The sequence below is a fragment of the Suillus subalutaceus genome, assembly GCF_016647625.1.
Source record: "Suillus subalutaceus strain FC151 chromosome Unknown DFJ58scaffold_30, whole genome shotgun sequence".
Classification (NCBI taxonomy): domain Eukaryota; kingdom Fungi; phylum Basidiomycota; class Agaricomycetes; order Boletales; family Suillaceae; genus Suillus; species Suillus subalutaceus.
The window spans coordinates 177,772-193,333 of NW_024540279.1; the positions used below are offsets into that span (position 1 = coordinate 177,772).

General features: G+C 48.4%; 6 protein-coding genes across 6 annotated transcripts; 2 read left to right on the forward strand and 4 right to left on the reverse strand.

The window, feature by feature from the left end:
• Positions 1-539: 539 nt before the first annotated feature.
• DFJ58DRAFT_681713 (uncharacterized protein) lies at positions 540-1,696 on the reverse strand (the record flags this gene model as incomplete). Its single annotated transcript, XM_041383226.1, has 6 exons — positions 1,553-1,696; positions 1,431-1,497; positions 1,327-1,377; positions 1,227-1,269; positions 1,038-1,161; positions 540-985 (listed from the first exon to the last, which is right to left on the reverse strand). Coding segments are annotated over exons 1-6 (810 nt in total), but the record flags the coding sequence as incomplete, so codon positions are not given.
• A 251-nt stretch (positions 1,697-1,947) lies between these two features.
• On the forward strand, positions 1,948-2,511 carry DFJ58DRAFT_657503 (uncharacterized protein; the record flags this gene model as incomplete). The annotated part of the gene is made up of 3 exons (XM_041381984.1): positions 1,948-2,013; positions 2,069-2,386; positions 2,443-2,511. Coding segments are annotated over 3 exons (453 nt in total), but the record flags the coding sequence as incomplete, so codon positions are not given.
• Positions 2,512-3,264: 753 nt separating this feature from the next.
• Positions 3,265-4,129, reverse strand: DFJ58DRAFT_264654 (uncharacterized protein). The gene is made up of 3 exons (XM_041379542.1): positions 4,059-4,129; positions 3,952-3,987; positions 3,265-3,868 (listed from the first exon to the last, which is right to left on the reverse strand). The coding sequence occupies exon 3, from the start codon at positions 3,701-3,703 to the stop codon at positions 3,305-3,307; it is 399 nt and encodes a 132-aa protein (XP_041245955.1). The 5' UTR covers positions 3,704-3,868; positions 3,952-3,987; positions 4,059-4,129; the 3' UTR covers positions 3,265-3,304.
• Positions 4,130-5,481: 1,352 nt separating this feature from the next.
• DFJ58DRAFT_873413 (uncharacterized protein) lies at positions 5,482-8,966 on the forward strand (the record flags this gene model as incomplete). The annotated part of the gene is made up of 6 exons (XM_041394368.1): positions 5,482-5,510; positions 5,563-5,649; positions 5,703-6,698; positions 6,765-7,521; positions 7,573-7,880; positions 7,928-8,966. The coding sequence occupies 6 exons, from the start codon at positions 5,482-5,484 to the stop codon at positions 8,748-8,750; spliced, it is 3,000 nt and encodes a 999-aa protein (XP_041245956.1). The 3' UTR covers positions 8,751-8,966.
• Positions 8,967-9,568: 602 nt separating this feature from the next.
• DFJ58DRAFT_264673 (UDP-glucose/GDP-mannose dehydrogenase family, NAD binding domain-containing protein) lies at positions 9,569-11,842 on the reverse strand. Its single transcript, XM_041379543.1, has 8 exons — positions 11,467-11,842; positions 11,394-11,411; positions 11,049-11,328; positions 10,681-10,971; positions 10,251-10,626; positions 10,015-10,201; positions 9,766-9,962; positions 9,569-9,702 (listed from the first exon to the last, which is right to left on the reverse strand). The coding sequence occupies exons 1-8, from the start codon at positions 11,492-11,494 to the stop codon at positions 9,670-9,672; spliced, it is 1,410 nt and encodes a 469-aa protein (XP_041245957.1). The 5' UTR covers positions 11,495-11,842; the 3' UTR covers positions 9,569-9,669.
• Positions 11,843-12,753: 911 nt separating this feature from the next.
• DFJ58DRAFT_777896 (uncharacterized protein) lies at positions 12,754-14,512 on the reverse strand. The gene is made up of 6 exons (XM_041389589.1): positions 13,993-14,512; positions 13,718-13,932; positions 13,442-13,659; positions 13,142-13,382; positions 13,018-13,087; positions 12,754-12,960 (listed from the first exon to the last, which is right to left on the reverse strand). Exons 1-6 carry the CDS (start codon positions 14,080-14,082, stop codon positions 12,901-12,903), a joined length of 894 nt encoding a protein of 297 aa, XP_041245958.1. The 5' UTR covers positions 14,083-14,512; the 3' UTR covers positions 12,754-12,900.
• Positions 14,513-15,562: the final 1,050 nt, after the last annotated feature.

Sequence of the window (15,562 nt, forward strand, 5' to 3'; positions counted from 1 at the left end):
AAGGTGTAGGGATATTGAGAGTTCGAATCCAAGCGACATCTGAAGTTTAACTATCCATTAGAAATTGCCATGCATACCCTGCCAGCCTCCAAAAGATGTGTTGCTCATAAACAGTGGCTGCTGCTGCTGCTGCGCTACAGATGCTGGTGTAGCAGCAAATGGCGGCTGCGGGGAGTATTGCTGTTGAACTACTTGTGATTGCGGTTGCGCATACATGAAGCTAGGGTCTTGCATATGACCAAGCATTGGCTGAGAGGGTTGTCCAAATGATTGAGCAAAATAATTCTGCTGAGGTAGGGGTGCTGCAGCGGGTGTCCCGCTGAAAACCCAGCGCTCATCTGTGGAGGAAACGGGATGAGAGTGTTAGAAGATGGATAGCCCAAAGTTTGATGTTGGAACGGAGTCTGTGGACTTGCGATTGTGTTCGCACTAGCAGCTACGGCATGCATGGGTGTAACTGAAGTGGTGTTCCTCGTCGATGACATCGACGAGGGCATCATGTGGGAACCCTGAAAAGTTGAGAACAGTGTGGGTGAGACACCGAGAGTTGTCTGGGCAAGGGGCATAGAGTGGGGCTGGGAAGGAAGCGATGGGTTCTGCGACTGGTATTGCAGTGGAAGAGAAGAGAATTGCGAAGGGCCTTGTAATGAAATTAAATCATCCCAAACCTGACTCCCAGAAGGCTTCTGGATCGGAGCAGAGGAACTGGGTGTAGGCAACGGGTGGGAGATGGATCTCGCGGGTTGCACTGGTGCAGATCCTGGAGATAATACGCCAGGAAGGAAATTAAACGTTCCAGTACCCCCACGGGTGACGTTTTTGGCAGGAACAGGGGGAGGAATAGGAGAGGACTTGCGTTTAAATGGTGCAGGGTCCGTCGTAGGAGTCGACTTCGGTCGTGGAATCACAGCATTGGAAAATAGACGAGCAGGGGAAACGGATTGAGAAGGTTTACAGTTCATGAACCACTTAAACTCGTACTTGGCTGTGATAAGACATCAGACATACGAAGACGAATTTAAAGAAGGCTCGCGGACCTCGGATGAACTTCTCGATTTCGCTATCTCGTTCTGCCTCCATCATGTTGGTGGGTGAGGGGTGGCGAGCTTCGTCAGGGTTGTAAAAGGCGTTTGATTTGATATTTCCGTTTTGCTTCATGATCTGTGAACATGGAGAGAATTTCTCCGAGCTTAATTTCTCATGTCAGCAGATATGAAGACGCCTACTTCGACTTGTTCTTTGGTCCATGCGTCCAGGGTGATGCTCTTTCTGTGCAGAATTGCCAGTCAATAATTGAAAGTTGAGTTATGTGTTTTTCTGACGCACACTTTCGTAATATGGGTACCAAGCTTGCGATGGATGCTCGCACAGTTGACGCTGCATCTGATGAACGTCTGCAAGTATACAGCGGAATCGCGTGCCATACATACCATATGAAAATGCCTAAATTGTGAGAAGCCCATCGCGGGTTCCGCGACTTACAATCCGCACAAATGTCTTGAACAGTAATGAGTTTATGACTGGCCGAGTAATTTCTGGGAAGTAGCATTACCGTTCCCTGGCTGCATTACTAACTCTAGCAAAGTACGCTGGTTTCGCTCGGTTGTGATTTTAGAGATTCCCGAAGACATCACTGCAGTGAAAAGAGAAAGGTTGTCGTGCTCCACTGTCAACACACGGGTGAATGTATGTTATGTAATACCTTCAGTCGGCGCTCCGAAAAGAGTTAGGGCCCCGAGCAAACCTAAGTCATAATATTATACCACTCTTGAGTTTGACCATCGATTTTCTCGGAGATCGATAACAACTTGCTCCATACATTTATCTCTGCCACTTTCATGTAAAGCTCGCAGTGCCACCCTTTGCTTTTACGACGCTCACTTGCTCCACAGGGACGGAAATAACTTCTCAGAACAAAGCCTATCACGGTCTGATCTCAATGAAACTAGTGGGGAAGAAACTACGCTGCGCAGTTTCTTCACCTTTCCATTCTCCTCTGATGAAGTTTATCAGGTAGGTACTCTTGCTGAGATGCATACATATTCTTTTCCTAAAATTACTTGGCAAGCAAGGTCTAGCGGACCTACTTGCGCACGGTGCACTGAGTGGCAAGACAGATGTCGAGAAATCTGAAATCATCCTCCGAACACAGCTGTTTTACTTTAACAGAGTGGCCGGCCAAAACTTGACCATAGAAGATGTTCGGTCCCATCAGAATACCGTGGACTCTCCAAATCTCACTGTGACCATGGATTTGTCACCTCCGTCCTCGAACTCTGGAGACGGCGAAACTTGTCTGATGACGTTCGCCGAGCTGACGATGTTGATAGAACAGGGGAAGACAGATAACATACCCAATAACAAAGTCATCCCCGAAACGCTTAATGTAAGTCTGTCACATGATTAAACATTATGATATATATGGTTACCACACCCTTCCAGGACGCACCTCCCAGCACCTCCATAGCTTCAGTGCGGAAGAAACCCTGGGAAGTCGACAGTCAATTCTGACGTGAACTTTTGAATGACGCATACTACGGTGGTAATGATGACTTTTACTAACCGAAGCAAATGTAGTGGGTGGTTGTTTTCTGCTCGCAGTAGATTGATCCTTTAATGAAGGCTTCAGCTTCCGTTGCCGACATGATTATGATTGATGCTCCTTCACCCGTTTAAACACCAGTATGGCCTCAGATCGCGACAAATTTGCGACGCATGTCGTCCGTGAAGCAGTCGTAAACTCATTATTTATGTTTGTGTCGTCATCATACCATTGGTACATGGTTTGTTCAGACAAGATATAATTACGTGTTTACATGGGATCCAGGTTTGTACGGACGTGAGTATTTTCGGCAAGTGGAACACTATAGGTCTCGTTATTTATTCTTCGGTGCCACAAATACCGGTGCTTACGAGGTCACTATTCTTATGTCAGGCAATGACAGCGTTTGCCACTGGCAGTACACTTCTGATTCGCACCGCTTGCAAAGATCCGGCAGTTATGGATAACACATTGCATATCCTACATAATTGCACGAAGTCAGATAACACGGTGACCAATGGTATGCGCCTATACCAGCGCTCCGTCGACGAATACGGTAAGCTCTATTGGAATACTTGTGACAAGAGTACAATCCGCTACAATGATACGATACAGTGTCCCAAAATACACTTATCATCCCATCCGGTACCCTTTATACGTGTTTTGCCCTGAATGTCCCTGATATAGTTATCCCTCTCCACTTTCCGTCTAGAGATCTTGATGACGGCAAGCGGGTTCTCCCTCGGTCACCAATGACCCGAGTTACTTTCCTCCTAGCTTTTCTGATATCCACTGCATTGACACATGCTGGTCGATATGATATCCCTGTACTCTCCGCAGAGCAGCTATACCCTCCATAACCCAATTGTGGCTGCTCCAGGAGGCATCTCCTCGAACGACTGGAATAGATGCGAGTGTGGTGTGAAGTAGATGTAGATTCTCGGAGTCCACCAGTCCTATAGGTGCTCTCCCCAAATAACCATTCTCCCCATCTTTGAGTGTGACTGATTGCGGTGCTTCGAGGCTGTAGTCCACAGCCGAGCCAGCAATTTGATAAACCAATGAATGGTTAGATGGTGTGAATACGACAGCGATTACCCATTTGGCTTTCGAGGATGATTGCCCAAAACGGGCGACAGCCACTTCGTAGAACGGGGGCATCGGGTGCGGGACGGGTATGGAAGTAAGTGAGTTGGCACCTTTTGTGTGTAATAGACGGGGTCGACGATAACGGTGCCGTCCCTTTTCGAGTTATGGTTAATGGTGGGAGGGATATGCTGCATAGTACTTGGAAGCTTTTATAACAATTCTCCGAGTTAACGTGTTCTATTGACAATCAAACCCGTTCAAGCATGCAAGAATAAGATATCTCAGCACTACATTTCGGTGGGCATGTAACATGGGCTCACATCCAAGATTGGTCGCTTAATCTATCCCGAAAAAGTCTTATTGAAAGATTCCAGGGCGCGAACACAAGCTTAAGCAGGATGCGATGGCGCAGGAGTAACAACTTTACCAAACCATACCCTCAAGCATCTTCGATCCGTCAGATTGATTGGTGGATGGTCCGAATCGAATCAAGCTGAAGCGAAAGTGCGGGATGTGAGAATCGTGGTAAAGGCCCCTCTTCGATAATGAAGGAAGCCGTCTGTCTGCTTCCAGCCTCGGTGTTACATGCTTCGGTTCACGAAATACAAGGCACGCCCCCCTACGCAAATGCGATGCAGGGCAGGACTAGGACTCCTGGGATTCCTTGCGATCATGTGTACGAAGGTACTTGTGACAACTCTCGCAAGGATGCTCTGTAGAACTTGGGCATATAAATAGCCTAGCCTGAGGGAGAATCATAAATCTCTGCAGGTCGGTGTCAATTGTTTGACCGTGAGGAAATTGAGGCTAAAAAGACAGCTTACCACAGTCAGAACAAACGTATTCTCCCATCAAGCTTAAGGGGAAAAGTGCCGGGTAGATTTCTTAATCGCGCATATACTTCTGCAATTTAGCCTCGTTGAAAAAAATCAGCGGCTGATCACGGTGTCAATGGAAACGGACCAACTAGAATCTGATACGACCTTAAATTGCCAGTCCACAGAAAATTCCAGTAAGACAGCGAGGCTCGAGCATCAAGCGGAGATGTCCATACGCGCGACATCCAATACTGAATAAGAAATTCGAATGAATTCTAGACTCACTGGTGGCGTGTCCAAGTGTCTTGATGGAGTCCAGGTGACAACGTGAATGTCAAACTACGGATCTTGGCTTAGCTCCTCTTAAATAATCACGTGATCAATCCCAACTATAGGGCGCCTTTCACGTTGTACATGCGCTCTAGACATTCAATATTTATGCATAGCGCTCGCTAGTCTATATATACGGTGTTTATTTCATCCTACAAAGCGACGGGCTGCAGGTCACCAATCTACTTACTACAAAACATCGCAATACCGAATTTGTTCAAATCCAAGTGCCTCCATTTTCCCAGCGTGACAATTATAAACTGACAACTCGCTCGATGAACCACAGGTAAAAAAGATATGCCATAACGTGCGTGGCTAGTCCTTCCAAGGCGTGAATAAAGAATAAAAAAAGGAAGTCTCATCCGAGTCTCTGACTCCATTACTGTCCAGAGCTTTTAAAGCTTAGTATCACTGGTCGCTGGCACTTTCATACAACATGTATTTTTGTACTTTTCCAAACCCTAGTACGTTCGCAATAATATGGCGGTGGCTACGTACGGCAAGGTGGGTGAAAGTCGGCAGGGCCGAACCCTTAAAGTGTACTCTAATAATCAAGGTTATGTGAGCAACCGGTTTGTCTCACGGTCGCTCATCATCACAGCCTGAGACGACTTTTGGGCGCTGGATTTTGTCTTCGACGTCCGTGAAGGTAGAAAAAAAAATGGACACATAGTCCATCTAGACGCGCTCACGCTATTTACAATGACCGATTCCGCCTCCCAGCTTGCAAGGTGCTGGCTGCTATCTTCAACTTCTCTGATCCCCAACTGATCCTCAACTTAGTGAGGCAAAATCAATCCACCAAAGTCTGAAAGAGCTTCTCAAAACTCACCTTCCATGGGATAAAGAGGTTGAGTTTCAAAGGAAGAGGTACTCGCATCCAAAGATCCTTTTTCGACGGGTTTCCCTGACAATATCCGTAGTCTCCGACGTCTGTATCTTCGCCTATTATTTGTCGAGCCATTCGCCAAGGAATCTAAAGATGCGGAGACGCATCTTTGGATGCAGACGTCTTATCAATTTATTTCAAACTACAAGCAGAACGTCGCAACTCTCGATCGAACACTGCAATCTGCACCCCGCCATCAGCCCAGGCAGAGTAACCATGGCCCAGTGGAGTATCGCAAACTAATGCAACGTTTCCGCCAGTTTCTTGCTGAAGAAGACAAATTTTGGACACAACTAGTAGCTCGATACCAGCGGTCCTTTGCACTTCACGAAGCACAACATATTCTCTCTGTCTTAAACATTGCGATTCCAGATGACCTTGGTGTCCCCAATGGCTCCATTGGGGGACACGAAGGTGTCCCGAGCTCCGGTTTCGGTCGCAACCAATTTCAATTCCCCCTTGAAGGCAATACGCCTTCTCCTGCGAGCTCTGCCGAACGTGAAACCAACCTCGCGATTCTTAGCAAGGCAATAGTATGTTTGGGTGACATGGCACGATATCGGGAGCTTTACAACGAAGGTGGAGGGCGTCCGCGAGCCGGTCAGGAAGATGGCACAGGGCCAGCTAGGCGAGGCGGCCGCAACAGAAGAGGCGGTGCCCCGGGCTTTGATTCAATACCACGCGCCAGGAACTACGACAAAGCTGTCCAGTGCTACGAGCAAGCGCGCCTTTTGGTCCCTTCGGAGGGCAATCCATCACATCAGCTGGCCATTCTCGCTTTCTATCAGAATGACATGTTCAGTTCGCTTCTCCATTACTATAGAGCGCTTTGCGTTCGCCAGCCTTATGACACTGCATCCGAGAATGTCAAGAAAATTCTCAATAAATCGCTCGATCAACAGGCCAAGAGGACACGGGAAGGGATACAAGCAGCCCCCGATATTGGTGATTTACCACCACGCTTAAGAGTCGAGTCCTTTAAGGAGAAAGTTGTGCTATTGCATGCATTATGGCGATTAGGTTCAGATAAGTGAGTGATTGAGTTCGATCGATAATTTCAGCTGTCGAGATGAAATAATTCCGCGTCGCCCTTTAGATCAAGATTAAATCCCATCGTGCATGCAGCGGATGTTGTCAAGGATTTCGCGGCTCTTGTTTCAGAGCGCGTTCTTCCAATTGATACCGTGACCAAGGTCATTGTTCTCTCAGAGGGAGCACTATATAAACATCGCATGATCCGGGACACGTCTCCACCTTCGAATAGGAGATCCGGAGGGATTCCTGACCCTGCTACCGTCGAATCCCAGATTTTGAAGCATGTTCTTGCCATTCACCAGTCTCTCCTGGAGATAGGCGCTAATGAACTTGACCTTCCACCAGAAGATGCAGAGAACAACCTTGCGCAGTGTATCACTGCGACATTCAGGCGCACTCTACCCGCGTTGCGTGTTGCGAGCAAGTGGCTGTTAGCAAATCTCAAGTATGTGGTGTATGCCACACCCCCTGCGGGGTCAAGCCAGGTCGAGGAAATTCCAGGGGTATTCGTCTCAGACATGCCAGTCTTTTGGCGACATTTCTTGCGTTTTTACAACGCCCTATACAAGCTATTCCCTATAGAGAAGCTACCTTCGTTGGTATCTCCCCTGGATGAGGACGTCGACCTTAGGGGCTTTCTTCCATTGCGGAACCTCATGATTGGCGATACTCCCATGATCGTGGATGCTGATGTGCGCGAGGGGAACGGATTGGCTGCTGTTGGGCCGCAGGGTCGTGAGAAGGTTCACCCAAATGAAGAACAATTAATGAGAATATCTGATTTGCTCAAAGATGTCAAGAATCTCGCGGAATCACCAGTGAGAGCCGATTGCTCTGCCTTTGAATTAATTGGGTTTACCTTATCGTAGAATTCTCCGATCCAGCTGCAGGGTGATACTTTCAAGTGTCTGCCTGAAATCGCTACCACTGTACATGAGGCTGAATCTAAGGCAATCAGTGCGGAGGCCGTAAAGATGCCTATCATGCCTGTAGCCTTGTGTCCTGATGTTTTTGACCTGACGCCACTGGAGGCTTGTGCGGAGGACGATGCTATGACCGACACAGGGCGTACTGACAACGATGATCCGGTTGAAGACGCATTCAGAACTGTACTTAACGCCGAGGCACAAGATGAAGATGATGAACTGGACGATGATGTCGTAGTTTGGGATCCAAGGTCAAATAGTGCCTATTTTATTTTTATGTGTCTGATGTGATTTCTAGGGCTCCCACTTCGCCGCCGGGAGCAGCATCGGCCCTGCCAACGACACCTATATTGTCATCAAGCATGATAAACGGCAACTTCATCAGCCCCAGTGCATCCTCTGTTGTGTCCCCAGGTCGTGCGGCCCCGACATCGCTACCTTCTGCCTTCACAGGAACGACAGCTCAGGATTTATTAAACAGTTTCTCCAAAGGTGGTGGCGATATTGCACGATCTCCCCGCCATCAGTCTATCGCACCTCCATCTCAATTTCTTTTCGGCTCTGGGCCCGAGAACATATGGTCAAGGGCTCTTGATCAGAACCCTCCAAATCTCAGTCCCAGACCTGCATTGTCGACCAACCAGGCCCTGCCTGCTTACAGTGTCGAGCACAATTTATCGACGCCAAGCAACCGGGCTATACATTCCGCTAACCGACCTCCCCCCGTGTCTTCTTTTGCACATTCACAGTCCCCGTGGTCACCGTGGTCACCTTCCTTCGAGTTCACGCACGATCCATCAAACATTCACACTAGTCACTCCGCCTCGCGACCATCCGGTCCTGGGCATCACCATCCGTCACACTCGGCTAGTACGATTCAGAACTCTCCTTCATATCAGACTGCATTCAATGCAGTGAGTCATCAACCATTTGCATACCCACAGGAGTCACTATACTTGAATGCGGAGATCGCCCCCGCTGCTCTGCCACCACAATCGGGGCTGCACCTTCAACAGGGTGGATTCAACCTCTCTCCTGCGGTGCCTTTGCCGCCGCCGCCGCAGTATCCTCGGCCGATGCAGCATTATCCGACTTCGTCCATTTGGGGAAATATCGGGTGATGACCATTGCCAGGTTTTCGTCGTTTAACTGAGACGTTGCTACATGCTCGCGGATACAGCAGATACAACACGCTTGTGCAGAGCCCGCTGTGGCCTGAATTCGTTACCATCGAACCCAAGCCGAATGGTGCCAGACGCCGTTCCAGACCGTAGCAGGGCTGCACCTCCTGATCAAGGAGTATTAGTGTCCGGTGCTCAAGGGCCAAATGCGTAGCCTTCCGAACAATCAGAAGTTTCCTCTATCTATTTCATGCCTGTCAGACCTTTATCTTCTTTCATAGCCGTGCCTGTCTTGTTGTGTTGTTCGTTCTCAGATCTGTGTTATACTGCTTCAGGTTTTTTTGTAGCATGTCATGATTCGGTCTTTAAAGCGTAAAGTTTACATACAAATGATCAGATCGATTAGACTTTGATCCTGTTTCGAGTTTTGCGATGTACTTGGTGTTGTCGTTATGTATACACCCACTTGTTCGTGCTATCAGTGTCCATGTCGTGCGCCATGCGGCATATATCATGATTTATATCTGCCTCTTTCGAAACGCCGATTCCCCTCGTGTCAACGATGTCCATATGAATCCAGGCCGTGATGGGATAAGAGGGGATATTAGGGCTGGGCTCAACCTACGGTATACTAAAACAGTTAGATGGATAACTTGCCCCTGTTACACGGTCCAAGCTACCACATCTATAAAGAACGAAATCAAAAAGAGAAAATAATTGAGATTTCATTCGCAAATGTTCGCTTCTAGATCTGTGCAAGAAAGTACGACCTAAACAGTACAACTCGGGAGAGCAAAGGATATCCGGGTACATGAGATATTAGCACTGTGTCCGTAAGAAGCTAAGTGGGTGAACCGTCCTCGTGGATGATGATATATCCTTTCTGGGGCTGAATGAAATGGGGTGGATCAGAGTGGATCTAGAGGCGTTCGCCACGGCCGATGACAGTCACCTGAACAGAACGGCATTGCATTAGTAACGGTTATTCGGACGGACACCAGATCCAATAACCCACATTGAAGCCGATCGACCTAAGTTTGTCTGCATCTACAAGCAACCGCCCATCAAAGACAAATGCAGGTTTATTCATACCCGCGTACACGGCCTCCCAGTCAATCGTTTTGAATTCGGCCCACTCGGTGGCGATAACGACTGCCTCGGCGTTCTTGCAGGCTTCCAATGCAGAAGAGCAGATAAAAACTTGGCGTTGAGCTTTGCCAACAGTATGAGTCGCGGACATGTTATGTAAAAAACTGTGGCTTACTCGTCGCAAGGGGCACGTAGGGGTTAGCCTCGGTGAGGTCTGTCCATATTTGGGCCGACTCCACTTGGGGATCGTAGATATTGACAAGAGCCCTTTCCTGCTGGAAGTCGCGAATAAGCGTAATGGCAGCCGACTCGCGGGTGTCACCCGTGTCAGCCTTGAAGGCAAAGCCAAGGACAGCAATTCGCTACAACAGATCAAAGTCAATTTGACAGGTGCACAGATAAATTGTGTACCTTGCCAGTGATAGTGTTGAACAGGGTATCCACAACCCGCTTACTGAACCTCCTCTTCTGATATTCGTTCATCGTTACCACCTGTTTCCAGTACTCGGCTACTTCCTTTAAATTAAGACTCTCTGATAGGTAGACAAGGTTGAGAATATCCTTCTGGAAGCAGCTACCTCCGAAACCAACGGATGCACGAAGGAATTTCGGGCCAATGCGTGAGTCCTGTCCTATGGAATGAGCGACCTCGGCGATGTTGGCGCCTGTGGCCTCACAGATGGCGGAAAGTGCGTTGATGGAGCTGATGCGCTGCGCAAGCATGGCGTTCGCAGCCAGCTTCGAGAGCTCAGAAGACCACAGGCCGACAGTCAAAATCTTTTCTTTGCTATGTGGTCGGTCAGCGCATCATCAGGCTCCGCACTGCCACAGATACACTCACGGTACCCAATTCTGATAGACTTCGGATAGCGCCGCACACGCCTCCTTGCCCTCCTGTGTCTGCAAAGAGCCGATGAGCACGCGATCAGGAGCAAAAAGATCATCGATGGCGGTTCCCTCAGCGAGGAACTCAGGGTTGGAGAGGATATCGAAGCGTGCGTTGGGCTTGCTGTTGGCATCGAGGATGGTGCGCATGGACTCCGCAGTCCTGCAAGGCACAGTAGATTTCTCGACGACGATCTTTGATGACGTTGCCGTAGCTGCGATGCGCCGAGTAGCGAGCTCGACGTAGCTGAGATATAGTTCATCAGCATACGATCATATAACGGGAGGACAGATGCAACAAAAGGGGAGAAACCGAAAACTTACTTTAAGTCTGCAGCAAAACCAGCACCAACACCGCTCTTTTTGGTCGGAGTGTTCACGGATACGAAAATGAGGTCTGCGTCCCGGATACCCTTATCGACATCGGTACTGAAGAAGAGGTTGCGTCCGCGAGCCTCGCGAACGACATCCTCCAGACCAGGCTCATATATGGGCAGGTCGAAGTCCGGCGAGTTCCAGGCATCAATGCGGGCTTGATTCAAGTCAACAATGGTGACCCGGATGTGAGGGCATTTCAGTGCGATCACGGCGCAGGTAGGACCGCCTGAAAAGCACACGTAAACTCAAAGCATTCAAAGCGATTAGCGATCCTATGAAGCAGCAGCTTACCGACGTATCCAGCGCCAACTGGACGTGACAAATGAGCAACCAGATGAATAGGAGATACTATCAAAGGACTTACTGCAGCAAATTTGTTGGATTCTAGGCATTGTGGTTGTGGATCGAGAGAAGGACTGCGCTGAATGAGATCTTGATATCGCGGTTCACTTAAGTAGGCTGTTAACCTTGAGGGAGTGGAGTTACGGTGAAGCGATTTTGAACGTTTCCGTCGTCGACAGAGAACGTCCGAATTTTAAGACCAGGTACCACCACCTGCTGCATTGCCTCATGACACGATTTCACACTTTTATCAATTAAAAACACCCTTCCTATAGTGATTGAGCTGCTTTTTGTACGTCCACTCGACGAACGAGCAAGTTTAACGGCCAATCGACGACAAATGATAAAAAAACGTGGCAAAGGAAGCACGCCCGAGTAGAAGGCCGAGCGCCAAGTGTGCACTAGGCCTATTTACACTTGCTCTTCCTCATAAGCTGCTACAATGATGTTCCCCAGCTTTCGCCTGATACTATGCACACAGTCGACAATTGGCTATAACTAGCACCAAGTAGTCTCCCCTAGCCGCTGCCTGAGTAGGCGGATTCAAAAGATTCAAGAACGAAGACCGTTCCTTCTGTGTTAGGACAGCGCTCTGATATTAAAGGTCTGTTGACGACGCGTGTCTTCGCTTTATGTCACCTAAACCTCCAACGTTTTCAGACGCGAGGCATATCTCCTTTCACGCATATCGATTAGAATTTCCACCCTTGCCTCATACACGGTAACTTCTCAGATCACACGAGCGTGAAGTGTGCCTTTGTCTCTGATAGGCGAAATGTGAATAGAAAGAAAGTAACCCACGATAGGCCCTGCTGATGTGCAGTCATCAAGCGGTTCTTAGAGCACCTTTTGATGCTAACACAGCCTAGCGACAACTTGACACGGTGACTCTGTTCAAGGGGCGTCACCCATTCCTGCACAGTTGCGAAAAAACGGTCCAGTCTACTGGAGCGTTGTGAAGGACCAACTTGAGAAACTAATTGCGCAAGTATGACAGCTCGAACGCAAAATACTATGACCTGGAGGGGCGGTATCTGAAGGGACATCAGTGGTTGGAAATGAAGGACATTTACGTACTACAGGCGCACGATCTAGTAAACGGTGTTGTCAGGGGTTTCAAAACATCTATCATAGTCCCTCCTGCCCCTCGGAGACGAAGGGGCGGGCTGCGATATCATATAGCAAGACGAATCTATTCGAGTTAAGATATCAAAAGGACGGAGACCTGACGCAGTCGATATCGCAGCTAATGGACATGCCATATGGGTCGCCACAACGTCGCACCAAAGTGACATCACATTCGTTAACGTTTAATTTTAACACTCACTTGTATAAGCATGCAATATGGAATGGACAACTATAAGAGAAATTGATGCATGAAATAAACGACATAACAGGCAATCACAATCTGATCAAGGGGTGAGTACATATATTATGTAGCCTCACTCTCGGTACATCACACGAATGGAAAACGGCCCTCCACCGCAGATCGGCGGGAAAAGGTCTCCTCGTCACTCTAAAAGGCGATTCATAGGTCAAGATCAATATGAGGGGCTAGCAAACCCTGACGTACTTCGTCGTACACGGTATCTTCGTTTCCGTCCTCATCAAGAGGATCCCATGGTATTGGACAATTAGGCCACCTGAGTGATTATCAGAATAGATGATGAACTTTTAAGCAGGGATCATTAACGCACAGATCATCTTCTGTCGGGTGCACCTCCGCCCCACGGAATGTTCGCTCGAACCAAGGTTGCCTGCGCTTGAGGTCGAAGAGAGGCGTGTAACGATACTGTCCAGCCTTATCAAATGCCTTTCGGAGAAACGCTGCTTGGGCGTCCGTCCACCAATCGACGGAAGCTCCTCCGCCAGCAGATACGCCTATTGCAGCTGCAACCGGTGCATTAGCAGTAAGCGCCAGTGCCACCCTCTCTCCGGCTACGTCAGGCCTTCAGCATACTGTTACCGATGAAGTACAAGGCAAAACCGTGACGCACACTTGTTGGACAAGTACAGATAATACCCCGGACACGTAAATGTGCTAGTGACAATATATTTATCCCTCAGCTTGCGCGCCTCGTGGATAATGTTCAGAACCCTGCCCTGAGGAATATATTCCTGCTGCGGCTTGTGCATTACCAAGACGGCACCTCGTTTGCCCTGCTGGAACTGGAACTCGGCCTTGAAGGAGGCAGAAGCCAAGTCGAGAGCGGAGCTGATCGATTAGAGTAATGTTTGAATGATAGACGCAAACAAGAAGTGCGCGCACTCACACATGTGGCGTGAGGGAAATCTCTCCCTTTTTAACGTCAATCGAGGACATGATCATGTCTTCCTCGACTGCACCCTTTATAGGCTGGCACGATGAATCAGACAAATCGATCGTCAAGCCTTGCTGCTTCAATGATTCTTGAAATGGTTCGTCATATATATTCCCTTCTACTTGCAGCACTCCAGTTCTCCTATCGATCGTCCCATAGTGTCCCACCTGTTGCCACTCAACACCAGGCAAACTCGAGATAGTGTTCACTTAAGCGTGTAGACTGACCTTGATCGTGATCGGCGGGTCCCAATTAGCCCACTTGGATGACGTCTTGAAAATGAGATCAATAAACTTGCGAGAGGCAGAGTCATGCATTGCTGACGGGAATGGTGTGCTGAGAGTTGGATGCAGAGGTGTAGTTAGCGCCTTGACTCGGAATAATGCTAACTTGGTAGAGCCAAAAATACTGCCAGTTGTTCCTGAGCGCCAATTCTACCACATAGCCTTGAAGTGCTGTGCATCGCCCTTTGTAATTAGCCCTGCAATGTAAAGTTTCTGTGAAGCCTTTGTCGCTTTTTGAATGACATCGTTGCGAGCGCACTACACATCCATGAGGAAGTTCAAGATGTGACGGGCACTCCTAAATTCTAATACAGCCTTAGTAATACTATATACTGAATTTACCATAAATAAGTCCAATTTCAGTATTTAAAGCCGACTTTGAAACATTTCACAAAATATAAGCCAGTCTTTATAGATCAGTAACGACGCTTCATTAACATGAAAAAGAAATAAACGATACGGGGGACCAACGTCAACCTCGACCCTTGGAAAGCTTCACAATGCCATGGTAGTCTGGGAAAGCTGCGGTAACTGCCGGTCATCATTGTCGAACAAGTACAAACACAAAAGTAGGGCCGTCTCCTCCAGTGAACGAGCCAGAATTTCAGTCAAGTACACTGGTTCCTTATGTATCCACGCTCACGAAGTTAGGTGCTATCGCACTCTTATTGCTCCTGCAAGTCGGCCTATCAGGCCTTCGGCGGCCCTCTATATTTTATTTCAATAATGGTCTGCTTCGTCGGCATCGAGCGAACGATCTGTAACTGTAAGCATTGTCACTCATCTTCCTCCTCTTGTAATGGGACTGTCCTTACTGATAATCGAGTAACTACGCAGTCGCGGTCGTCATCTCAGGACGCACTGACTGCGTCAGATGGGCTTCCTTCCTTTCGTTTTCGAGGTGGCGGCGTGTGTTCAGTTGACTACTAGAAATGAGGTGCTCGTTGGTGCTAGCAGCCAAATTGTCGCTGTCGCTGAAATTTGGCTATGTGATCGTTGACTGGAGCTGTTTTGAAACGCGGAAAGCACAGTATAGGCTCAAACTTGTTTTCATCATAATCATTGCGAGCTTTGTGATTCCAGTGGGATGGAAGCCCAGAATATTCAAGTTGCTCTCAACCATCCTGATGGTTCCCAGTATCGAGGCTACTGACAGTTTCCTGCAGAACGACTGAGCACAAATTCGCATTGCACCACTGCTGGCCTTTATGTTCTGGTTTCCGCTTAGCCTGGATTATGCTCTATTCCCGTCTATCGCTCTCACAATTTTCGAGATACCTGTCAAGTCCGGTTGTGTTCTACAACAGCCTCGTTGTTGAACGTTGAACCATCTCTATGGTGTTCGCCCCTTCGGTCACAGGCGGATGGCGGCAACGGGTATCCATATCTTCTCTTATGTGGCACGCTTCTGGCTCTGATCAGGGCTTGACAGACGATGACGTTTTGTCTTTTGTGACGACCGGATAAGGTATACTAGGTGCAGGTGCACCACTCTATCCGGAGATGATCGATG